The 25561-nt window shown below is 46.7% G+C and overlaps 1 protein-coding gene across 1 annotated transcript; it reads left to right on the top strand.

Annotated features, from left to right (window-relative positions):
• Nucleotides 1–326: 326 nt before the first annotated feature.
• On the top strand, nucleotides 327–25482 carry GNL2 (G protein nucleolar 2). The gene is made up of 16 exons (XM_059377310.1): nucleotides 327–542; nucleotides 2194–2278; nucleotides 3233–3327; nucleotides 4911–5050; nucleotides 7861–8045; nucleotides 10795–10861; nucleotides 11709–11867; nucleotides 12383–12496; nucleotides 15701–15829; nucleotides 16652–16756; nucleotides 17534–17692; nucleotides 18336–18449; nucleotides 21591–22048; nucleotides 22384–22463; nucleotides 23048–23133; nucleotides 23776–25482. Exons 1-16 carry the CDS (start codon nucleotides 479–481, stop codon nucleotides 23926–23928), a joined length of 2193 nt encoding a protein of 730 aa, XP_059233293.1. The 5' UTR covers nucleotides 327–478; the 3' UTR covers nucleotides 23929–25482.
• Nucleotides 25483–25561: the final 79 nt, after the last annotated feature.

The raw sequence follows: 25561 nt of genomic DNA, 5'->3' as shown, positions 1-25561 counted from the left end.
GGAGTTTTAAGAAGGGTGACGAGGTATGACTGATACGTGGCTGCTATATGGTCAGCAGTTTTGGAAGGGCTATAGGACAACCTCAGGAGATAATCGAACTTAAGCTTGTGCTACTGATCTGGGAAGTGGGGGTGGACCCACTAGGAGCTCGGGGCAGCGCGTACCGGGCACCTAGGCAGCCGCTGGGGAGGAGCAGCTTGGCGGTTGCTAGGCAGCGAAAGGGGCAGGGGCTTCACGCAGGGTGACGGCTCAGCGACGGGGACGGGGGCGGAGTCAGGAGAGCGGCGGCGCGCGCCGCGCGTTCGCAGGAAGTCGCTCAGGGGAAGCAAGGGGCGCGCGAGCGGAAGTGACGTCGCCCGCGCCCAACGTGGTCAAGCGTGGTTCCTGAGGGTCGTTTACTGCAGGGCCTGGGAAGTTAGGAGTTCGTGTATTCGTCCAAGACCTGGCCTAGCGCTCCGGTTCCGGTCCCGTCGGCAAGATGGTGAAGCCCAAGTACAAAGGACGGAGCACCATCAACCCCTCCAAGGCCAGCACAAACCCTGGTACCGGCGGCGGGGCTCGCGGAGGGTGGAGCTTGGAGGAAGCTTGGTGGGGAGGGCTCGGAGGAGGTCGAGGGGGAAGGAGGGACACCCGGGCGGCGTTGCTTGGAGTGGCCTCGAGCCCAGCGGCTACTGGGGACGAGAAAGGAGAAGGTGGTTTTTTCATTCGGAGGCACTGAGGAGTGCTGTCGTCTTGAACGCTTCTCAGGGCCAGGTGCCAGGCACCCTGTCTAACGTCGGGAAAAGTGAACACTTAGGCCTGGCATCCTTGGGGCGTCTCCAGTTGTGAGGTGCGGAGACTGGGAAGCCCTGCGTTGGAAGGGACAGGGATCTTGACCTCCTCTCCTGTTCCTCTCCCCCTCCCCCAGCGTATTTCAGTCTTGTATGATTACAGTTTTCCAGCTCAGGGAATTGTTAGCAGTAAATTAGGTAAACTCAGATTACAAGTAGGTCGACCCAGCTGGCGTTTTACACTTGACCACACTTGCCTGCCACTCTTGCTTGGACCATTTAAATGAGAAAGGGATCCTACTTTGGCTCTTGGGAGTCATCCCACCTGGTAAAGGGCACAGAAAACCCTACAGATAGATAACTAATGAACATTTCAATAAAGATGTTTTTAGAGATGTTTATGAGTTTTGCTGAGTTTGCACCTGCAGGATGAACAAGGTAGTCTTTGGGGGAGTCCTTTCTATTGGGTTTAGTTTCCAGAACTTTGTTTTAAAATATGGTTTAAAGTTTTTGAGGACTTGAACAAATCCCATGGAATGTTTTCTCTGGATTGCTGATAAATTATTCAGTTGGTGTAGACTGGAATCTTAGACTGTTAGACCCAAAAGGGCCCTGAGAAGTTACAATATAGGTGAAGAGGTGGGGCCAAAATTGGGAAGTGGCTCATCACGGTTGGCACACTTGGTGAGCAGTAGAAGCACCAGTGCTGGGATTTCAGCCTGTTTTCTACTGTATCATTTCAGGGGTAGACAGGTGACTTGAAGATAGCCCAAAAAGGAAAAGCTAGGCTAGTATCAGCATGCCTATTTGTCCTTCTCTTTCTCTCCAAGATGTAAGGCAAAAACCCCTACTTAGCTGTTGATTAAACTAAAACATTAGGAAATTAAGAAACTGGTACATAAGGAACACTTAAGTATCAAAATCGTGGTCTCGGTGGTGCCCTGCATGTAGCCGGCTCAGCTGAGACCCACAGTTAGAGCATAGATGGCGATCGAATGTTTTTGTTCAAATTCTCACTCTGCCATTAACTAGCTGTGTGATCGTGGGCAGGGTGCCTGAAGCCTGTGCCTCAGTTTCTTAGCCTGCAGAATGAGGATAATGTATCTCTCTTTATAGGATTATTCCATGGATTACGTGAGGCGATGGCTGTAAATGTGGGTCCCACAGTGCCACAGTTAATACTCAAAATGATTAACTCTTACCAAACACTGTCGTACCGAGGATCAAAGATTAGGTCAGCTTTGTCAGACCAGGTAGCGTCCAGTGATAAGAATTCTGTTGGAATGATATAGGGAGAGAGTAGACATTTTGCAGCAAAGTGGCAGCATGCCTACTTTGAGTGAATTAATTGGTGTGTTTGAGGCAGCGACCATACTTAAACTTGGTGATCAAATAGTTTGCGGTCTACTTCTGTCTTTCCTAGATCGAGTGCAGGGAGCAGGAGGCCAAAACATGAGGGACCGGGCCACAATCCGGCGCCTGAATATGTACCGGCAAAAGGAGCGCAGGTGAGTATTCCACACTGCCATCCTGTCCTTTCCTTCATGCCTTGGATTCCTAACTCAGACCTAATCCCCACCCACTCTTCCCCCAGATAGGAATAGCATATTTTCATATATCGTCTTAAGGGGGTGCTGTTAAGATAAATGGCGAATTTTCGGTTCAAGACGTGGGTAGCGGGTGGTGAAATAGTGATTGTGTCACAACACTGTACGACCAAAGGAGGTTTCATTCCTCAGCGGCCTCAGCCTCCACGGATAGCGCATTAAATCTCAAGTTAAATATCCCTCAAGTAGAAATCTGGTTTTCTTTAACAAAACATATAGGACTGTAGTTAGTGAGAGCAGCCAGAAAACTTGTTTTTTTAATGCGAAACTTTAGATCACAACATTGTGGCACTTGGAAACTCATCACAACTGTAAGTTCTGCTGAGGCAGCCTCTACCATGAGGACTTGCTGAGCCTGGCATTTTGCTGGCTGGTCTTAATTTGTTTGGTAATTAGATTCTTCATCCGTTCTGAAAGATGTGTCTAAAACACAAACGTCAATGAACTTAATCTGCCTTAGTCACCTACTCTTCTGTTTGTTTTAGAATTTTGAGTTCCAGCATAAATCACCCTCTACTTAAAATTCATTTAAACCAGTCTTCAAATAATTACCCAAAAAACTCAAGTATGTGGTTTTTTTTTAAGACAAATAAACAATAAACAGATTTTTAAACATCAGCATTATTTGTTATTCATCCAGCAGAAATCATTACGTGCTCTGTTGCAAGAGGTTAAATGACTTTTGAACAATCTGTTTCAAATGTAGAAGTACTTTTTGTTTACTGAAATCTGTGTTTCATGATCATTTAAAACCAAAAAAAGAAAAAAGTTCCTTTTGATGGAAAGGGTGTTCTGGAAACTTTGCTCTTGCCTTTCTTCTGTCATCAACCAGAATCTGTTACTTCCTCAATTTAGGAACAGTCGTGGCAAAGTGATTAAGCCTCTGCAGTATCAGTCAACAGTGGCTTCCGGCACAGTGGCGAGAGTGGAACCAAATATTAAGTGGTTTGGTGAGTATCGGCCTCTGTCACTTGTGCTCTATTGAACGTGTGCTGTATGGAAAAAGGTAGGCTTAAAAGGTGTCTAAAGGGCAGAAGTTTGGGGGTGAGTCGAACTGTCAAGGATTATATGAGAAAGGGCTGAGAAGTGCCCATGGTGGGAAGAGTGCTGAGAAAAGTAGTAGTAGTGGATCCCATAAACAGGTTCTTTTTGTAGAGCGTTCATCATTGTTAATTGTAAGTGAACCCTCTAAAACAGATGAGCCCATCCTTTACATGTTAGTGACCAGCCTTCCCAGACCAGAGAATTCTCATCTTTGCCTTTCTGGTGGCCTGGAGAGCGTGGTTGTTTGAGAGTGGCCTTGCAGATAGGTTGGTAGCTTTAACTCGAAGTGTAAGTGCATTCGCTGGCCATTCCTTTGAAATGTTTCTTAATGGGGATTTGGACTGACAGTGGAAGGATCTCTTTTTGGTCTTTCCCAAGAATAACAGAATGGGATCAGGGCTTCTTTCTGGGAAACCCCACCCACACCTCAGTCTGGGCTTTCCCTTAGTCCCTGCGAGGTGCGCAGTCAGATGGTCAGACCCCATCATTGGCCCAGTGCTTGACCTCCATGGTTGGTGGCAGATGGCAGCTACCTCTCAGTGTGTCTTACATCTGTTGACAGGATACGCTCTAGGAATCTGCCACTCAGGAAAGTGTCAAAGAAAACTTTTAGAGAGATGTTTATCGTGGTGGCTGTATATGGTGTCTAGGTCTAGGTTCAGGCTGTCTGAATGTGAATCCTAGTTCTGCCATTTCTGTGACTGGGGGCAAGTTACTATATCTCTGTTCACTGGTTTCCTATCTGTAAAAGGATTAAAAACAGTCTGTATCTTGGAACACTGCTGTGGGGATTACGTGGGTGAGCCCATGTGTGGTGCTCAGGGCCGTGCACAGCGGGCCGTGAGCCCTGTGTCATCGGCGCATGCATCTTAGCCCTCATCACCTTGGGTTCTGCATTTGTGCTGCAGCATGCTGTTCCGTTGCCTATGTGTTTCGGGCCCCCTCACTTACAAATTGTTCTCCAGGTAGTGTTACATAGCTTTATTTGGTTTCCTTTGCATGGATTTATTGGCTAATTTAATAGTCCTTTCAAACCCTTATAACCGTAAATAGCAGCAGCGCGACCTGGGTTCTGGGCTTCAGGATTCTCTCCGTAGACTGATAGATCAGCTCTGGTTGGCTCTGGATTTCTTTGCCAGATGTAGCAGGAAGTGTCGAACATTTGTCAAATCTCCGTTCCATTCAGTGATGTTGATTTTTCGGTTTCATCCAGTCAGGAAATTGGGCTTGGAAAATTCTTGAAACCCTTTGTGTGTCCGGGTTGGTGGATTAGTTCATAGTCTATGAGTGCAGGAGAGGCAGTTTTTTTTGTTTTTATTTTTTTCCCCCCTCTTTCAAGTTTGAAAACGGATACATGGGATGGGCGTAGCAGGTGTTTGGGTGAAGCCAGGCTCATTTGGAGTTTTGCTTTTCCCTGTGCCATTGGGAAGAAGGATACAGAAGCAAAAAGGAGTTCTTTATTAAAAGGCAACATTCTTCTGTAAAACAGGAAACACACGTGTGATTAAACAGTCATCATTACAAAAATTTCAAGAGGAAATGGGCACAGTTCTGAAGGACCCATACAAAGTTGTCATGAAGCAAAGCAAGTTGCCCATGTCTCTTCTCCATGATCGGATCCAGCCTCATGTAAGTTGGAGGATATCCCTGGCAATGGAATTTCTTAGGCACAGTTGATGCCAGTCCCTTTGGACCATCTTTGTCTTTCGTTCTTCCATAGAGAAGAGTGGCTTTGATGCAGTCCTGATAAGCTTTCCCTCTGTCGGGGTCTCGCCTTACTAGGAACCGCATCGTGTCAGGAAGGTGTGGTACCTTGTGGATCAGGGCCTTGGGAGTCAGGCCTGACTTAGTCTTTGCTCTCCCCTGACCTAGAGCCTTCATCGGTTTCTCCCTGAGCCTTCACTTCGGTGGCTGTAGAATCAAGAAAATCCGCCTCCTTGGGTGATCAGATGCAGATGAGGCATTTGGCGCATATAATGTGCACATAGCACACTGCCCGATAGCTAAATAGGCTGTGGCTATTATTAATACTAGTTGTATGGTTGTTTTTGGTTAGGCAAACTAGTTTAAGTGGTGACTCCAGCAGACTTCAGGGACATGTAGGGTCGGGATTGGGTTGTAGGAGGGGAGGCCTTTGGTGCTGTGTACTTTCAGCTTCTGTGAGACCCTTGGAAGTCTTTCCGGCGAAGGAAAGGGTGCTGGTCAGATTGGTTCTTAATGATCGCTGGAGTTGAAGGACAGTAAGGACTGAGTCCAGCTTGAGTTTCACACAGAACCAAAGAAATGGCCTAATGTTTGCACGTTTCTACTCGTATTGAATAACAGTTCCCAGAAATGTAGCCAGTGTATAAGCCTCGGTTCCAATGTAAGGAGGGGAAGGAAACATTGACATGCATACATGGATTAAACAGTTCAAAGAAAATTGTTTACTCGCAGAACAAAATAAAAACCGAGGCCTGGTTATTGCCTCAGGTTTTGTCAATTATGCTTTGTTTTATGACAGACGAGAAGAATGGCGCCTATTAGTGGAATGACTGTTTTCTTTCAGGGAAACACATGAGTGTAATTCATGAACCACAGACAAGTTGCTCATTTCCCTTGTTCTCTTTTGTCTGTTCTCCCTAAAGCCATCTTTTAACAAACTATTGAATCCTGTTTATGAGAAGAACTGAGAGGTTTTTTATTATGGATTTATTGCTTTGTTGCCCATCCCGGTTGTTCAGTGCTTCTAAAATTCAGACGTCAGTCGCTGGTCCGGAGTCCGTGGGGCCCACAGCTGCAGCGCTCAGCTGGGGTTTTGGTGCAGCTAGGTGCTCAGGGTAAGGGAGGAGCTTTGTGCTTTGGCCTTGAAAAACCTTCCCTATTTATTTTAGTGCGGTATCTACTACTGGTTATAAAACTTAATTCTCAGATGGCCACACAGGGCAGTCTAATCAGATACGCTTTAACTTTTAGCCCCGTGCACATTACAGTCACTGATTCTGTAGCAATACAGCAAAAATACTGTAACTGATTTGATTTGCATCCTTTATTGCCCTACTGCCTCTAACTGCGCGGCGCTTGTCAATGTACAGCTTTCCACGCACACGTCTTTGTGTCTGCGGTGCTCTGTGTGCTCTGTAGGTGACTTGTGAGATTTCCAAGGATAACTGTGATCGCAGTTTTCACGGCGACGTTAATATCTAGTTCCAGTGTGAAACCCAGCCTTCTGTTCAGGGATGTTCCCTTGTGGGAGGGTAGCGGGTAAAACTGAACTAAGAGATGGGTCAGAGAATCTGAAAAGGTGACTGTAGTGGGATGCTGGGTGGCTCAGTGGTTAAGCATCTGCCTTCGGCTCAGGTCATGATCACAAGTTCCTGGGATCAAGTTCCACATTGGGCTCCCAGCTCAGCAGAGAGCCTGCCTCTCCCTCTTCCTGCTTCTTTCCCTGCTTGTGCTCACTCGCTCTTTCTCTCTCTCTGACAAATAAATAAATAAGATCTTTTTTAAAAATTAAAAAAAAAAAAGTGACCATAGCTTAAGGATCTGGGAATCAGAGGGGGTAGGATCCAGGTCAGAAGCCACAGGGGAGGCTTCGTCATCCACATTTAGTAACTGGTGCTTACAGAGGAGCTTTGTACTGAGGGGCAGAGGCCTTTTTTTTTTTTTTTTGAGGATATTCTCTGCCGGCTGTTAACATTCTGTTACGTGATAGATCCTAACTCAAACTTTGACTTTTATCCTGCTTCAAAAATTCCTATGCCCGTAACTCCTTTACAGGCACAGCAAGTTCTAGTTAGTATCAGGTTCCTTTTATCACATCTGAACTATTATTTTGGACTCTTGCTAGATGTTTTTCATCTGAAGACTTTCCATGTGCATTTAATAAAAACGTTACCTAAATTAGGGAAAATGTTATCTGAAACTAAAATGCATCTTACAAAACAAGCAATTCCTTTTAGCCATGAAAGAAATTAACTTCCAAGAAAAAGTTGGCATTTACAGTTGGTTTAAAAAAACACACAAATTTGAGTATGATTGTCCTTGACAAAATCTGTGAATTTGGCGAATTTTATGCACTTGTCTGAAAGCTCAAAAAAAAAAGTCAGAAAAGATAAGTTAATATTCATCATTGTAGCCTTAATTACATTTGACTGCAGTTTATGATAAATGAAATAAAGCAGAGTTTTTGGCAAGTCTTACACAACTGTTCATACTTGCTTTGACTATTTATATTACTTTGTATTTCTCCAAGGAGTCTTCCAGAACTTCAGAATGGGGGAACAAGTGCTTTTGCGATTTCAGGCTGATTTGAAACTAGGCTGCATCCATGTTGTAGTTTTTGGTATGGGTTGAGCTTTGGAAAGATAAAAGAAGAAAACCTTTCCCGGGTTGTTTTTAACTTTTGCTTTTGCTCAGTGTCTTCCTTAGCTTTATGAATAATTATCTTTTCTCATTAGAACTCAAAGGTGCACATTCTTGATACTGAAAGCTTTGAAACTACATTTGGCCCGAAGTCACAGAGGAAGCGACCAAACTTACTTGCTAGTGATATGCAGTCTCTTCTAGAAAATGCAACAATGTCCACTGAGAGCTATGATCAGGGCAAGGATCGTGACTTGGTCACTGAAGACACTGGTGTCAGGTACAGTTTGAACGTTCATACCACTCTCATTTTCTCTTCTGCAACAGAACTTTGTCTTTACCTTTATTATACCTACATAAATACCAAGTTAAAGCTCAGTGCTTTAACTCCTTTTTTTTTTTTTTTTTTTTTAAGATTTTATTTATTTGACAGCATACAAAGCAGGGGGACTGGCAGAGGGAGAAGAGGAAGCCAGCCCCCCTGCTGAGCAGGGAGCCCAACACAGGGGTTGATCCCAGGACCCTGGCATCATGATCTGAGCCAAAGGCAGACACTTGACTGAGCCACCCAGGTGCCCTGGTGCTTTAATTCCTAGAAGGAGAGTGTTCTTCCCTTTGACTAGAAAAGTTTGTGAAGCTGGGGCCAGACGGAAAATAATTTGAGGTGGCTGGTTTTTTCTAGGTCTCTTTTTTCATTTCCAAAATAAAAAGAAACTTTTTTTCTTCATTATAACAGCAGTGAAGTCTAGGATAGACAATTTAGAATATAGGGTTAAATTAGAAATGCAGCACAAAGAAATTAAGAGCTCATAATCTCAGCGACCATATTATTGTTAAAATTGTGAATGTCAGGGCTTCCTTAAACAGAGACTCTAGACCATGGGGATTCACGGATGGCCTTTGAGTTTCCTTTGACCCTTTGAAGAGAACATGGAAAATGTATGTACATGCATAAAGGTGCCAGTGTTTTGTCGGTCTTATATTTGTTTTGGGGAGAGGGAGGAAAAGGATCAATAGCTTTGTTATATTCTCATAGGGGTACATACCCAAAAGAAGGTCAAGAATCAGTCACTGTTAGATATATTATTCTAGATCTTTTTTACATTCCGTGTTCATTTATAAATATCTTAAGACTATATTTTAAGATTTTTAAAAAATTTATTTATTTGACAGAGATCACAAGTAAGCAAAGGCAGGCAGAGAGAGAGAGAGGAGGAAGCAGGCTTCCCGCAGAGCAGAGAGCCCGATGCGGGGCTCGATTCCAGGACCCCGGGATTATGACCCGAGCCTAAGGCAAAGGCCCTGAGCCACCCAGGGGCCCCTTAAGACTGTATTTTAACTTGCCCTTTATATTTTTAAAATATTTTATTTTAGTTTTTAAAAAATTTTGTTTATTTGAGAGAGAAAGGGTGAGAATGTGAGAGAGAGATGGAGATCATGAGCCCGGGGTGGGGGGGCCAGGTAGAGGGAGAAGCAGACTCCCCACAGAACAGGGAGTCCAGTGCAGGACTCAGTCCCAGGACCCTCGGATGGTGACCTGAGCTGAAGGTAGACGCTTAATGACTGAGCCACCCAGGCGCCCTTACATTTTATTTTAGATAAATATTTAGAAAAAAAATTTTTTTGAATTATTAACAAAAGATTTCCATGTCAGTACTTAATCGACAGTCCCACTGTAGAACATCTCTTTTCTTCCTTTGCTCATTTGTTTTGTTTCTGAAAATCCACACATGAGTGGCATCCTGTGGTATTTGTCTTTCTCTGAATGACTGATCTCACGTGTCATTATACTCTAGCTCCAGCCATGCTGTTGCAAATGGCGCGATTTCATTCCTTCTGGTGGCTCAGGGGTGTTCCGTCGTGTGTGTATATCGCAACTTCTTTATCCATTCATCCGTTGATGGCTGCTTGGGCATCCACCTGGCTATTGGCTACTGTAAATAATGCTGCTGTAAACATAGAGTTGTCCATATCTTTCCAAAATTGGTGCTTTTGTGTTCTTTGGGTGAGACCCAGGAGTGTAATTACTGGATCACTGGTATTTCTATTTTTAACTTTTTTATTATTATTTTTATTAGCATATAATGTATTATTTGTACCAGGGGCTCAGGTCTGTGATTCGTCAGTCTTAGACATTTCACAGCATTCCTCTTTTTAACTTTTTGAGGACCCTCTGTCCTGGTTTGCATTCCCACCAGCGGTGCATGAGGGTCCTTCTTTCTCCACGTCCTCGCCAACACCTGCTGTTTCTTGGGTTGCTGTTTTTTTTTTTTTTTTAAGATTTTATTTATTTATTTGACAGAGATCACAAGTAGACAGAGAGGCAGGCAGAGAGAGAGGGGGGAAGCAGGCTCCCCAATGAGCAGAGAGCCCGATGTGGGGCTCGATCCCAGGACCCTGGGATCATGACCTGAGCCGAAGGCAGAGGCTTTAGCCCACTGAGCCACCCAGGTGCCCCTTGAGTCACTGTTTTTAAGTTAAGTCTTTCACTGTGGTGAACTGCATAAAGACTATACCAGTTCAGTCCCTTGGAAGCCTGCACTGCAGTGGCACTGGGCACATCCATCTGGGTATGCAGCCGTCACAGCTCCTTGTCTGCTTCCAGAACTGTTCCATGTCGTCCTGAGCCGAGAGTCTTCACCCCATAGACAGTAACTTTCTAGTGCTTGGCCGCCACCCTTCTGCGGTCTGTCTCTTAGCAGTTTGACTGCTCTGCTGAGAGGTACTCGGTCCTACATGCAGTCCCGCAGTCTCTGTTCTTTCATGACCAGAATGTCTCTGGGGCCATACAGGTTGTGGCCTGTGTCAGTACTGTGTTCTTCTTCATTGCCGAGTAACAGTCTGTTGTGTATACTGCACATTTTTAACCCATCCCTCCACTGATGGGCATTTGGCTTTTTCAGTGAAATTTGCTTTTGCCCCATCTCCAAGTAGTTTTGATGCCCTTTTCCTGCGGGGCATCGTCATGTCCTCCCTAAACATCCTTTTTGTAGGGTTCACTTGCTCACCTGGAGTGTTTTCTTATTTAGAAGTGAAGCCCAAGAAGAGATCTATAAGAAGGGACAGTCCAAAAGAATATGGGGTGAGCTTTACAAGGTAAGACTTTCAGTTCCTTCTTGTTGTGAACTTCCTTTGGCTTTCATTATCTTATATGAGAAAACTGATCTTAATATATGGAAGCTCTCACAAATAAAGCACAAACTCTGCTGTTCATTCCATCCATATTCCCCTCCAAAACCAGGACAGATGTGGCTAAGCACATGCTACCATTGTTTTGGATAACTGTGCTTTGCTTTTTTTTTAATGATAATAAAAGCTATGTTCCATAGACTTTGGATTTATCATACATGGTTAGAGCTGCGTGGGGGGGGGGGGGGGTTAAGTTACTTAGCCTTGTCATTTATAGATGAGAACACCCGTCTAGAAAGGTTGAGTACCTTACCCAGCTCACCCCACTGGTTCGTGGAGGAGCCTTCGCGTGTCCCGAGTCCTGGGTCAGCTGGCTAAGTTTGATATCCGAGTACTCGAAATAATTCTTGGTCACTAAAAGCTTTCCAGCACAGTCTCATAATCCAACAGTAACCTAACAGGAACGTATACCCTGAAGGTAAACTAAATGTTCTAGATTTTTGTAGAATACACAAAACCTGTGACAGTAGAAACTTTTAGAAGTTTAAGAAGTAAGTGACTTCATTCAATAATGAACAGTAGTTGTGAAGTAGTATGGGTTACATCTAAGTTAGTTTTCCTCTTTGAAATTCTACAAGTTTCTCCTACTCACAGGATGGAGAAAGTTCCAATCATTGGGCACTGAGATTGGCCACAACCTATCCATGTTTTGAAGTTCTCACTGTTTTATTTTTCCCAGGTTCCTTTAAATGTCCTCCATCTCCCACTTCTCATCTCTACTAAAACAAATCCTTTTCGCTTCTTTGAATCGCAGGTGATAGATTCTTCAGATGTTGTAGTTCAAGTTCTTGACGCTAGAGATCCGATGGGTACCCGTTCCCCTCACATTGAGACTTACTTGAAGAAGGAAAAACCCTGGAAACACCTAATTTTTGTTCTTAACAAATGTGACCTTGTTCCAACCTGGGCGACAGTAAGTATGGCTGCTTATCCAGAATAGACTTGCAGAGGGAGGACAAGCTCTCTGTCAATAAGGATGTTTCACTTCAGATGAGATCTGAGACCTTAAAGTACTGGACTTTTTGACCTAGTAGTCGTGGAAGCTTTCTCACTGGAAGCAAAACGAAAATGTGCTTCACCGACCGCGGGCAGAGTTAATGTTTTACTCGCTGATGGTTGGCGAAGGGATGGCTGCGGGACCCAAGGGATGGGCGATATGGCCCCTTTGGGAGGAGAAGCTGCTGTAGCTGCTGGCCTGTTCCTCATTCTGTTACATTAGTTGCGTTCAGTCTCGATGAAGGCATTTTTGTAATTGTTCCATGTTTGTGAGACAAAAGAAAAAGCATTACTTGCCATTCTTTAAAAATAAAATATTTTAAAGAATTATAGCTAAAGTTTTCCTTAGCTCTATGTAAAAAACAGTGTGTAACTTAAGCTCTGAGTTTTCTTGGCTTACGAATAAACAAGTGTCTTGTCTTTGCCTTTTAGAAACGTTGGGTGGCTATCCTCTCCCAGGATTACCCGACCCTTGCCTTCCACGCAAGTCTTACCAACCCCTTTGGCAAAGGAGCCTTTATTCAGCTTCTCCGGCAGTTTGGAAAGGTACTGGACCTGACCCGCCTCTCCTGGAGTGTGTAGCTGTGGGTCCGTGGGAGACTTTCTCTTGCCAGTTGTGTTAGGTTACACACCTCAGTTCTGCCATCTTGGTAATGTAATAATAAGTATGTGTCTGAGAGACGGAAAAACTCCTAGAGCCTTGGGGTTATAAGGGATTGTGGAAAGTGTCTTCCAGCTCAGCCGTAGCCCCTACCTTTTACAAACATTGCTTCCCTTCCTGCAGTATCCCTGGCTCCTGATGGTCTGTCCTCTGCTTGAGAACGGCCCCTCCCCCACCCCCCTGTGTTCCCCATCCTGCTTTGCAAGGCCTGCAGTGCCTCCTCTGCCCTCAGGCCTGTGCAGTTTCTGAGCACCCCCCAGGCCCCCTGCTGATCCCTGGCCTGATGTCACTTTCTCTGGGAAGCCCTGCGGCCAGGTCACCCTCGCAGATGTTCTCGGAGCTTCCCATTCTGTACCTGCAGCTAGGTGTTGGCGTGTCTCATTCATTCTACCTGGCTTCAGACAAAGGACGCACATCCTCTGCCCCACCTTTCCCCAGTTCCTGGAAGCAGACACTTCAGCTCGTGGCTGTTAGTTACCTCCCTTATTTTCTTCCATATTTTTAGTACCTGCTTTTGATTCTATTTCTGATCTCCCCTACCCTGCACCCTCCCACTCCTCAGCACCTGCCATTTTGGACACTTGCTAAGTCTGTGCTGTGGAAAATGTGTATTAAGTTTCTTACAGCTGTCCTCTCCCCACATGTACTCCCCTCCCTCTGTTCTCTCTCTGTTGTTATATGTCATCTGGCTAGATGATCATTTCCTTCAGCGTGTACATTATTTTGACCTAGAGCATCAGTCACAGTCACCCACATGGTGCTGTGATTATAATTTCTTTCTAATAGAACCTTCTGTCCTCTCTGGTGTTAATTAGCTCCTTGTCCTTTGTCACTAATGTGTCACCAAATCCGCTGGCAGAGTGGGAGCTTTGAGAGTGTTAGGGACCCTACCTTCCAGTCGGGACTGCTGCCCCCCGGGCTGGCTGCAGAGTTGTCCTCCTGGGATGTCCTTCACCATCATCCTCAGCATTCCTGTGGCTCTCTCCTGGGTTGGATACCTTGTTCAGTGGGATCAAGGGATCCAACAGGGGATCTTCTTTCTTGGTTTTTCTTCTAACTGGTTTACTTTTTCCTTTTAATGGAACATATTTTCTAAAAGCTTCTTAAGAAGCTGAGCTTAGAAGGGTACCTTTTTTGAGACCTTGTGTTTTGAAAATACCTTTATTCTGTCTTCACACTGTTCTCCCTTGAATGCTGAGAGCACCACTGTGTTATCTTCTGGTGGCTTCTGGCGTGGCGTAGAGAAATCCGAGGCCATTCTGACGCCCAGTCTGTTGTGGCTGGGATCTCCGAAAAAAATTTCCGTTTTAAAGTTTTATAGTGATGTGGTTTTAGGTGAGTCACTGTCAGTGAGTTAGGCACTGGACAGAACTTTGTCTGATGTCCTGTATTATTTCTTAGAGATCGCCCACCCTCTACCCCATCACCTATTCTTGTTCAGGAAATTGGTTTTATCACTTGGTTTAATTTTTGAATGTTCTTTGCTTTACTTTGGTCCCTTTGTGATGTTTTGTTATATATCATGGGAAGTTTCTCTGACTTAACCATTTAGCTGTTCTTTAGTAACATTTATTTTGCCTCTCATTTTTAAGCATTGGCCTGCCTCTCTTCTTGTGTCACAGATGAACTTTCATCTGTTTCTGAGAAGTGTAATGATACTGTATTTTGAAATTTTCCTTTCTTCCCGCATTGACTCTATTTCCTGCCAGTTTTTTTGTGTTTTTTCTGTCTTTTGTACTAGTCACAGTTTAAATTTCTGGTTGTTTTTTACTTTTTGTTCATATATAAAGGTGAGCCACTAAAAACCCAATGGAAGTTTTATTTGTTTGGGGGTGGAGGGGTGACTATTGATAATAGACTTCACTGTAGTGTAACTAGGCAGAAACCCAGTATTTTGTTGGAGGGCACCCTCGGTGTCAGTGTCTGTAGGTCTTTACTCCTGGATCTGAGAGTTTCTCCATAAAGGAGTGTTCTAGTCTCGAGCTCAGGGATGTATAAGCTTGACTGCCGGGGTTTCGGGAACTCAGCAGGAGGAAGGACGTCGATACTTAGATTTTCAGGTAATCACACTGGGAATGCTCGCCTTTAGCTGCTGCTAAACATAGGTTCCCATTTAGGTTCCCATCTAAAATTGAAAGATATTTTCAGAGATGCATGCAGGGTTTCCAAAAAAATCCATATCTGGAAAGGCAGTGGTGCAGAGAAGCTGGGTGCCTTTGCTGGGGGAGGGAGAGGTAGAGTGGTGTCCCTGCTCCGCGGACTTCTCACTGGTCTTGATTTCAGAGCCCCTGAGCGGTAGCTGTCTTGCCAGTTCCTGAGGGCATTTGTGATTCTTTGGCAATATTTTTGCTGGGCTTTTAGTTTTCCTACCTTAGCTTTCATCTTTGTAGTGGGCCAAGTCAGATACTACTTTCTAGCCGCTAGTATTTTGCTAACATTGTCTGTTTGTTTTTATTGTCTCATTTCCAATTCATTCTTTGGTTTTATATGCCTGGTTCCATGGGTTCCCGTGTATTCATTCTCACTGCTGTCCTCGTAGTGGAGTCTGCGGAGGGCGTGAGGCCAGTGTGGACGTTCAGTCCGCCATCTTTAATCGGAAGCCCTCAGCCGGTTGCAGGCTTGTTGAGCTCTGGTCTCCTTGAGACTCTCATCGAATGGTCTAACTTCTGCGGTTGCTTTTTTTTTCCTTCTGTCATTTGTTTTTGGCAATGAAAATGCAAAATGTATTGTGCGGAGAAAAGGAGGGATGGGTCTTGGGATTGCCAGTTGGTGTTATCTGTGGATGGTGTTAAACTGATGACTAACAAGTTCTTTCTCCCTTTGATTTTCGACCTACATACTTTTAACCTTAAAACATTGAAGAACAATAGCACATTGACAATTGAGGAAATGAGTCACATCTGATTGATTCATAAGTGTGTGTATGTGCAGCCCACTCAGATGACATAGTTGGTGTGTGTCTAGGCTTTAGATCAAGTTCTAGTGACACTTTTGCCCTGTGTTCTTTGTTTTATGAGCAAAGTAACACAACCTATTTTTCCCAGGGTTGTTCATGACCGTGTATATGTGGTATGTATTCTCTTTAACAGCTACACACTGACAAGAAGCAGATCAGTGTCGGGTTCATTGGCTATCCAAATGTTGGCAAGAGCTCTGTGATAAACACATTGCGCTCCAAGAAAGTTTGCAACGTGGCCCCCATTGCAGGTGAAACAAAGGTACGTCTGGCTCAAGAGGGCCTTATTTATGTCTCCATATTTTATTTTTACAGAGGATGGTTGTTTAGGTCATGGAGATATATATCTACTTCTCTTGAATGAAAGCCACCATTGAGAGTTTAGTCTCTATGTGATGGTTTGGAGTCTACCAGAGTTGTCTCTACCCATTTGGGTAAGACTGAGAGTACTTTTTATGGCACTGTGTGCCTTTGCCATTCATTTTAAGTCTGTTTTATTTATTTTTTATTTTTAAAAGATTTTATTAATTTGACAGAGATCACAAATAGGCAGAGAGGCAGGCAGAGAGAGGGGGAAGCAGGCTCCCCGCGGAGCAGAGAGCCTGATGCAGGGCTCGATCACAGGATCCTGAGATCATGATTGAGCTGAAGGCAGAGGCTTTAACCCACTGAGCCACCCAGGTGCCCCTTTAAGTCTGTTTTAAATTGTTACTCCAGCCTTTCTTTGGCAAACAAAACTAACCCAAGAATATTGGTGCCTGGGTTATGAAAGAAAACTCAGTGTTACAGTAGATTCTGGCAGTTGGGGACAGACCCTAAAGCACAGAGTGTTTGGGGAGCAGCATGAGTTCTGCTGAAAGCAAGAGGAGTCAGACAGTATTAATCTTCGAAGAGTACTTGGAAAAATTAGGGAAAGGTTGATTCGGTGTTGATCGGCCTTACTTTTGGACTCTTTGCCGGTGGCAACGGTAGTTGATACTTTGTGGAAGTGCCTCACGAGTGGCCCAAGTAGAGGAGAGCCTTTGTAGCTTTGTGAGATCAGACTGAGGGTTTGACCCAGGGGTCTCTGGCTTTCTGCCTTCAGGTCTGGCAGTACATCACCTTGATGCGTCGGATATTCCTTATCGACTGTCCAGGTGTGGTTTACCCCTCCGAAGACTCGGAGACAGACATTGTGCTGAAAGGAGTGGTGAGTACTTTTGGTCCTGACAGGCTCTTTGTTTGCTCTTTGTGGGGAGCCGTGGGGCTGCGGGGGGACCTTGGATACCTTTGCGTTTCACTCATGGGGGAGGCTGTTCGGGGTCCGCCCGTCTGAACAGACTTCAGGAACACGACACTCAGCAGAGCGGCCTCTCCATTCCGCTGTAGCCTGCTTGGGAAGTCTTGAGCCGCGGGCAGATCTGCTCAATGTCATCCCACAAAAGAGTTTGTAGTTTCCACGCGGGATCCAGAGGGAAGCAGGGCCTGTTTATGTTTAGTGATCATTCATCTTCGAGGGTTTATGGGCTGAGTCATTTTGGAACTCAAGTGTTTCCTCACTTGTTTCTGAATATGACCAAAACCTTTAAACGGCTTTCACTTAACCTTAGCCAGGGCTGCTGGCCATACATCCTGAGCACATTCCTCCCCTCTCTCCTTAAACTATCGAATTCTCTCTGTGTCCTGGCATTGGCAGGCTTTTCGCCATTTCTGCAAGTGAGTAGCATGAGACGGTCCAACTTGAAACTGCTTGCAGAACCACACAGTGTGTGGTGAGCAAGGATCAGCACCGAGTCCTAGGCTCTGTGGTGGTGGTCGGCGTGCAGGGACCTTCCAGCTGACCGTGGCTGGCCACTTTGGAGACCGGCCCTGCCAGGCTCCGCTTGCACAACGGTGTTGAAATCTATTTTCAGATATTGTTACAAATGTGAACTTTACTGCTTCCATATAAAGTCTATAAGGCTGGAATTTTCCTGTTAATATCTAGGTTCAAGTTGAAAAAATAAAGACTCCCGAAGACCACATCAATGCTGTACTTGAACGAGCGAAGCCAGAATACATCAGCAAGACCTACAAGATTGATTCTTGGGAGAATGCTGAGGACTTTCTTGAGAAGCTGGCGTTCCGGACTGGGAAGTTACTGAAGGTGAGTGAGGGTCTGTGCAAATGCAGACCAGGACATATGGCAGGGTGGGGAGGTCGGGGCGGGGGGTGCGGCGGGGGCAGGGGGTGGTGTGGGGGGTAATGGGCTTTCTTTTGTTTTGTGGTTTTGTTTTGTTTTGGGGGTTTTTTTAGTTTTATAGATTTTATTTTTAAATGGGCCTTCTTTTATTTTTTTGTTTTGTTTTAGAGATTTTATTTTTAAGTAATCTACACCCAGTATGGGACTTAAGTTCACAAGCCTGAGACCAGGAGTCTCATGCTCCACTGACTGAGCCAGCCAGGCTCTGCTGGACGTTTTTTGTTGTGAACAGTACGGAACTTGGCAAGCAGATGGTGATGAATAACTGAGGCAGCTGCATCTCACGCTGGGAGATGGATTTGTTCTTGATTTTTTTTTTTTTTTAAGATTATTTATTTATTTGACAGAGATCACAAGTAGGCAGAGAGGCAGGCAAAGAGAGTACGGGAAGCAGGCTCCCTGGTGCTGCGCTGAGAGCCTGATGTGGGGCTCCATCCCAGGACCCTGGGATCATGACCGGAGCCGAAGACAGAGGCTTTAACCCACTGAGCCACCCAGGCGCCCCTTGTTCTTGAATTTAACCGGCAGTCTTCCTGTGACATTTCAGGGTGGAGAGCCGGACTTGCAGACTGTGGGCAAGATGGTTCTCAATGACTGGCAGAGGGGCCGGATTCCTTTCTTTGTCAAGCCGCCTAATGCAGAGCCCCCTGCGGCCTCCCAGGTAAGAGACCAGGGTGGGCCTGCCTTCTGGAAAGTGTGGTTACTGACCTAGGCGTAGTGCCTTTGATTGCCTTCCGTTATGAATCACCTGTTTTCTCTGGGGCGTTTCCCTCTCCTGTCTCCCATCCCATAGAGCTGTCGTTATGACCTTCTTGGGGTGGGGGTGGCATTTGGAAACTAGAAAGTAGATTTGTGATAGAAGACCAAGTCTGAATACCAGTCTTTAGGGCCTAGAACAAAGAGGGCTCTGCTTGTAAGTGCTCTTCCGATCCTGTGTATTTCCTTATTCATGAGGAGCAGAGGCATTTCCAGGATTGGCTTTACATTTATCTGTTAGGCCCAGCCATGTGCCTGGCACAGGGAATATAAGAATAAATAACAGTTGGGGCGCCTGGGTGGCTCAGTGGTTTGGGCTGCTGCCTTCGGCTCAGGTCATGATCTCAGGGTCCTGGGATCGAGCCCCGCATCGGGCTCTCTGCTCCGCAGGAAGCCTGCTTCCCTCCCTCTCTCTCTCTCTGCCTGCCTCTCTGCCTACTTGTGATCTCTGTCTGTCAAATAAATAAATAAAATCTTTAAAAAAAAAAAAAAAAAGAATAAATAACAGTCATTGCCCTCAGGGAGCGCGTGATCGGGTGGGAAAGGAGAGTGGTACAGTTTGTAGCCAGGGAAAGAAGCCTTAGATTTCGAGCTTCTGGGCTGAACTGAGAAGCTTCCCTTCTGTTGCATTTCCTTCTCCCTGGCAGTGGACTGCCGCAAGCCTCCAGCTGTGGCCCTTTGCTTTTCTATTTCTAGGCTCTTTTTCAGAGCTCTGCTAAGCCTTTGGAAGAGGTGGCTTTAGTTTCGCTTCCGTGCTGGTGTTCGGTTTCGTGTCATCCTGGTTCCCTCTTACCTGAACTCTGTTCCCAGAGTTTCAATTATCAGCTAGAAACTTTCGGTTGAATATATTTTCCAGCATTTCAGAATTGACGTACCTGCAGTATATGTTAACTTCTCTCCCTCTCCCCGTTGAACCCCCCCCAAACAACCAAAAAAGCCAAAACCTGGTCCTCTCCCATCTTCTTGGTTTGTTAAGTCGTTGGCTGGTTGAGTCGTTCCAGTAGCACCAGCGTGCGGAGCATGTCCTCTGTGCTCTGTACTCCGCTGGGCGCTGGCGGTGTTGCAGTGGAAGCAGACGGGTCCCCGCCTCATGCCCTTCCATATCTCTGGGCACTCTGATACCCATACCAGCTCTGCAACTCTCTGACTCCAGTTGAATATCCAGTAATTCAGTTCAGTTCTGGCACTTGCTCCAAGAGTTAGCACAGACCTACAGGTTAAGGGTTTAGTCCCACAAAGCAGCCCCCACTTCAGAGGCCAGCTGCAGGTGGGGTTCTCAGGCTGCCCACGCTTCTGCCCAGCCAGCTACAAATTCAGAGCTTCTCAGGTTTGATGATTTGCTAAAACAACTCCTAGAACTCAGAAAATGGTTTATGATGGCCACCTTGTTATAGAGGATATAGCTCAGGAATAGCCGAATGGAAGAGATGCCTAGGGCCAGGTGTCGGGTTGTGGGTGGCATAGAGTTCCTGTGCCCTTTCTGGGCCTGGTGCGCTCCTGGCACATCAGTACATTCGACCCAGAAGCTCCCCAGACCTTACCCTCAGGGCTTCCCACGGACGTTCCATTATATTGGCCATCGGTGATCGAACTCCTGTCTCTCACCCTCTCATCAGGTGCTTGGGCCTTTTGGTGACCAGCCCCCATTCTGAAGAGAGCCCCCCCCCCCCCCGCGAGCATGTCATCAGCATAAACTCCTGCGTGGTGGAAAGGGGCTTTTTAGGAAGAATGGCAGGCACCCTTTTTTTACTCAGCGGATACTAAGAGGTTTCGAGCTCTTATGCCAAAATCAAACATACATTCTGATACTATAGACAGACAGACAGATAGGCAGTAAACAGATAAATAGAAAAATGTCAGGAAGCACTGCTGACTGTGAGGAAGACAAAACCAGGGTCGGGGCGTGGGAGACAAAGGAGTGTTCTTGTACGTGGGGTGGGCGAGGGTGGCCTCTGAGGAAGTGGCATTTTGGCAGAGATCTTAATGGTGTGAGGCAGGAGCCGAGCAGCTGTCTTGTTGGGAGAAGGGACTGGCCAAAGGTGGGGCCTGCCTGCTGTGATCCACGTGTGGAGAGGAAGTCATGGGGCTGGACCGCAGCGGCACGAGGCACAAGGGACTCGCGGTGGGGAGGGTGTCGTGGTAGGAAGGAGGTGTGGCAGGGTCTCTTGTCACCCTGTGTGCACATCATAGGGTTATCTTGAGCGCTTCCTCCATGTCTGGTCATTGAGTTTTAGATCATTATTTCCCCCAGTCTGCGATTTTCTTCTTTTTTTTCTCTTGATAGTGGCTGAAACTCTTTCAGAATCTAAAAGCTAAAAACTTAGCGTCAGGAACAGGTATAAAAATGTACCTACAAATTTTGTATACAATTTCCTGAATGTTCTGGATTCCTGACTTATTTTGAGCACTTGTTGTGCAACCACTCTTGCCTTCGGAAAATCCCTGAAGGTTCGTGAATCTCTGTTGCAAGGATAAAATGATACCACCAATGCGAGGCGCCAGGATAAAGCCTGCCACACACTTCTTCTTTGCCTCAGAGAGGCGGCTTGTTTCCCTGTCCCCCAGCTCGCCTCCTCATGGTCTCTCATCACCAGCTTCCCTTCTCTTGGTCATCACACCTTTCCTCTGGGGGCTTCCCCTGCACCCCACCGCTTAGCAGTCTGCTTTCTGTCTGGGGCACTTGTGTGTGCTCGCCTTGGGTGTGCCTGTCTCCACAGCCCCAGTCCTTCCCCTCCTCGGGGAGGGTGGAGGGAGGCAGACGCTCTGCGAGACATGGCGGATGGTCTGAGTGGTTCGATACTCACAGTGGGCTCATCCTTTGGAACCGCAGCTGAAGGCCTCGGAGCTGAGTTGCGGCTTCTGGGTGTAATGGAGCTTGGCCTGTGGTAGATGAACAACAGGATTCCAGTGGGCGGGTTTTCAGTTCTTTCCCTTAGTGCCGAGAAGAGGACTGCGTCCTTCAAGAGCAGGCTGTCAGTTCGGAAATGGTTTTTATTTTCTGATCCCATTTCTCTCCCTCGCCTGTCCCCCTTTTTGGCCTGAATAGCTCCCGTCCTCCTCATCTTTGGAAGTTGCCACAGAAACCAGCCAGAAGGACGCTGAAGAGGAAGTCACCGCAACTGTAGGGGAAGCCTCAGAGCCTGTCACTGAGAAGGAAAACGAGAACAGTCGCTGTGACACAGACTCAGAAATGCAGCAGATTCTGGCACGGGTTCGGCAGAATTTCGGCAAAATCAATGTCGTGCCTCAGTTTTCCGGGGATGACCTGGTCCCTTTGGAGATGTCCGATATCGATGAAGAGCTTGAGAGCTTTTCTGGAGAGGAGGACGAGGAGGAGGAGGAACAGGAGCAACCGGAAGACGAGGAAGAGGAGTCTGGCCCGGAGTTCCAGGGAGAACACGTGGGAAATGACACCAAGGCCGTTATTAGAGCGCTGGATGAAAAGATTGCTAAATATCAGAAGTTTTTAAACAAAGCCAAAGCTAAGAAGTTTTCCGCAGTCAGGTAGTATCCTCGTCTTCTCACAAATTGTAGTTTGCTCATTCCTTTCTGAGATGCTTGCCACGAGGACTGGAGCAGTATTTTTATGGGAGGTGGTTTGTCCATTTATGAGAGGGAGCTCCCTGAACTGTGAGTGGCTTAAGTCCGCCTCTGCCGAAGGCCCAGGGAGCTGCTGGAACTGTGCGGCTTCACCGCCTGCCGGTGGGCTGTGGTGGCAACCATGGGAAGGAGGGTGGCTTTCTGCAGGCTTCGGGGTGGTCCCTGCCCCCGGGTTGGCACATGATTTGGCAACTGAGGGGAGTGATGGGCAGCTATGTTACTTGGCTTTTCTCTTGCAGAATATCCAAGGGACTAAGTGAAAAGGTTTTTGCAAAATCTGAAGAACAAAGAGCAGCTGAAGAGGTTGCAGAAGACACAGGTAAAGTTAAATTCATCAAACCGCTTGGGTGCGGTGTGCACCCGGTGGGTCTGTGGGACTGTGGGACGTGTGACTTTCATCTCGACACTTGGGGGATTGTGGTGTTCCCCGCACGGTGCTTGTCATTATGGGCAGGTGACCCTGTTCTGTATACTGTTTGTTGTACAGCTTGGGTTTATTCGCTTTTCATTCTGCACATTTCTTGGGATTAATTCAGGAGGCTTCCTGTAAAAAGAGACCAGTAGTAAGCTTACAGTCTAGGTGTGAGTCAGCCAGATTATTTTTGTGGGAGGCAGGATGGGTCAGCTATCTGTTCTTTACTCCATTGGACTCATAGCTTCTATGTGAAAATGTGTTTCCGTGGCATAAATGCAAACCCCGGTATGGCCTGCAGGGGTCCCCCTGGCTTGGCGCCCTCCCAGCCTCATCCTGCTTTTGCCTCGCACCATGCCCGCCACACTCCATGCACACTGGCCTTCTTCCTCCAGCACAATCAAGCTCATTCTCACGTTAGCATTCACAGACCGAGTTTTGAATAGAAAATCCCTGATTCTTTTCTGTATGTTCCTGTGTCACGTTTCTAGCACCTACCAAAAAGGGAAAGAAAAGGAAGGCACAGAGGGAAGAGGACCGTTCAAATAAGACTCGCAGAATGCTTACATCTAAGGAAGTAAGTGGTTTTGGTCTTAAATGTCACCCAGGAAGTAAAGAGGAACAATCCATTTCCTAAGAGACATGCTTTCCAGAATTGAATTTTCAGAACCCCAGTCCTAAGCGACCTAGTTGCGATTAGTTCAGTAGGATTAAGAGTTGGCCTAGTGGATGAAGGTCCTTGAGTTCTCGATCACTGTCCTCAGACAGGTGGGCTCCCCTCTAGAAGGGTCTGCTGGTTTTCTTTGGTGAGCAGAGCTGTTTTGGCAGACAGATTCCTGCCCACAGCTCTGTTACTGGGCTTATCAGAGCTGGGGTGGCCTCTCCGGGGAATGAAGAGCTTGTTACTAGAAGTGTTCACCCTTAGAGGACCACTTGTCAGGGGTGTGGTAGAAAAGATTCCAGCATGGAGGACGGTTGGACCAAACACCCGTCTAGAACATGGCACGGTCACGAGTTACTGTGCAAGAGCACACTTGGGTCTGTGAGGGGAGCCCTTCCTTGTTACTAGCACTGCTTCTGGTACTTGGGGGAGCAGCATAGGAAGGGAGCACAGAGAAACAGAGGGGCTCTTCTGGGACTTTTCTACGATTGACTGGGTTTGTTGTTTATTTATTTTTTTGGTCATTTTGGTTTTCTTCTTTCTTGCCATTGTTTATAGCGGAGGCGAGCAGCACGGCAGCAGCAGTCCAAGAAAGTTGGTGTACGCTACTATGAAACACACAACGTGAAAAATAGGAACAGGAACAAAAAGAAGATCAATGACTCAGACGGACAGAAACACAAACACAAAAAATTCAAACATAAGCAGTAACATTTTAAAAGTTTATTAAATTATACAAAAATATGCAATTAGAAACTGTGTTCTCTTCATGCCCAGTTGGCATTTCTAAGGCCCTGATGTATTCTGAGGTTTGACAGTTGAAACCCTTCAGCAGTGCTGTTAAAAGAAAGTCCCTGCAACCCCAAGGCTTTAGGTGGTGGGGTCCAGGGGCACTTCTGACACCTCCACGAGCCCTCTTAGTTCCCCCAGAGCGTTAATGTGGCATGCAGGTCTCTGACAGAAACAGGGATGAAGTCTACAGCATGGAAAAGGTGGTATTTCTGTCATACCGGCAATTAGTTTGAAACAGAAATGTGAAAACAAAATCTCAAGGATGTAGTGTACATGGCCCAGGCTTTAAAATAGGAGGGGAAAATGCCACTCGAGCTGTCCCTGAGTCGTGGTGAGGACATAGGTGCTTCACTGCCAAGGACTCTCGTGTCTAGCCATCTCAGCGAGCGGAGCTCTTGCCCATGAAAATGGCAGCCCACAGGTGATTGTAGTGGTGCCTTAGACTGCCCGAGGACATGTGGACAGGGGTAAAAGCTGGCTTCTGATCTTAGAGGAGAGGGGCAGGCTTGACTTGGAACACAGCTCTTCTTGTCAGACTGCCCTTCCAGGGAGCCTTGGAGCCTTAAGAGGGACGATGTTGGGTCAGAGGTCTGCTACAGAGGGTCCCTCCTGGCCCCTGAGGGCAGTACTGAGCCACTGGAGGCAGCATAGCCCAGTGGACACACTCGTGCCCTCCTAAGTGTGTTCCTCGTGCAATCTGCATCTGCAGGAAGGAGGGCAGTCCCTCCTCTTGCTGCGCTAGCCCACTCCGGGCTGCCCTGAACGAGAGATCTGTGTTGCTCACGTACTGTACTGCCTATGGAACCAGGAGCAACCCTGGGCCTCTGAACTCCGGGTTGAACTTGGGAGGAGCAGTAAAATGCAGTCTCCAGGCCGCAGCCTCCTCATGAGTAATTAGACCTGCATGTGAGGTTTGGGTGCCTCTCCAGGCTAGCTAGAGGGCTGTAGGGTTGCGGTGTGATTCCCTGCTGAGTAAGGTGAACAAAGGAACTCAGGGCTGCTGAGATGCAGGCAGCTCATGACATCGTGGCTTGTGTTTCTTTCCCACAGACGTTACTTGCTCAGAAGCCGTGGCTTTGACTCTGCCATTGCTGCCTCACCTGGGCAGCCTGAGACTAGGGAAGAGGCTGTGGTGGGTATGTTGGGCAGGCGTAAAATGACCTAGTATAAATGCACAGCTTCTGCAGCAGTCACTACAACTGCACTGGGGTGGGGATGGTGAAAGACCTCAAGGGAAAGCCATAAGAGGAGAGGGAGACAGCAGCCCAAGGTCAGGTACAAGATGCATCACGGACCAGAGATGGGACAGGGAGGCGGTCCATTTGGCTAGGAGTAGTTGGTAGGAGGGAGCAGTGGTGGGAAGGCAGTTGTTTCACCTGCAAGGGATATGGCAAAAGGCTTAACTTTCTGGGTTGGCAAATCCCAAGGCTGGCCACGTACAGAGACCGTTGGCTGCACTGCCTTCTACAGTCCAAGGAGTCTGGCTGCTAGACTTGTGTTCCATGCCACTGGGGCAATGTGTGACTTCTGACAAACATGTAGGTGGGGGTTG

The sequence above is a fragment of the Mustela nigripes genome, chromosome 14 (assembly GCF_022355385.1).
Source record: "Mustela nigripes isolate SB6536 chromosome 14, MUSNIG.SB6536, whole genome shotgun sequence".
Taxonomy (NCBI): domain Eukaryota; kingdom Metazoa; phylum Chordata; class Mammalia; order Carnivora; family Mustelidae; genus Mustela; species Mustela nigripes.
This window is presented reverse-complemented; position numbering and strand designations above follow the sequence as displayed.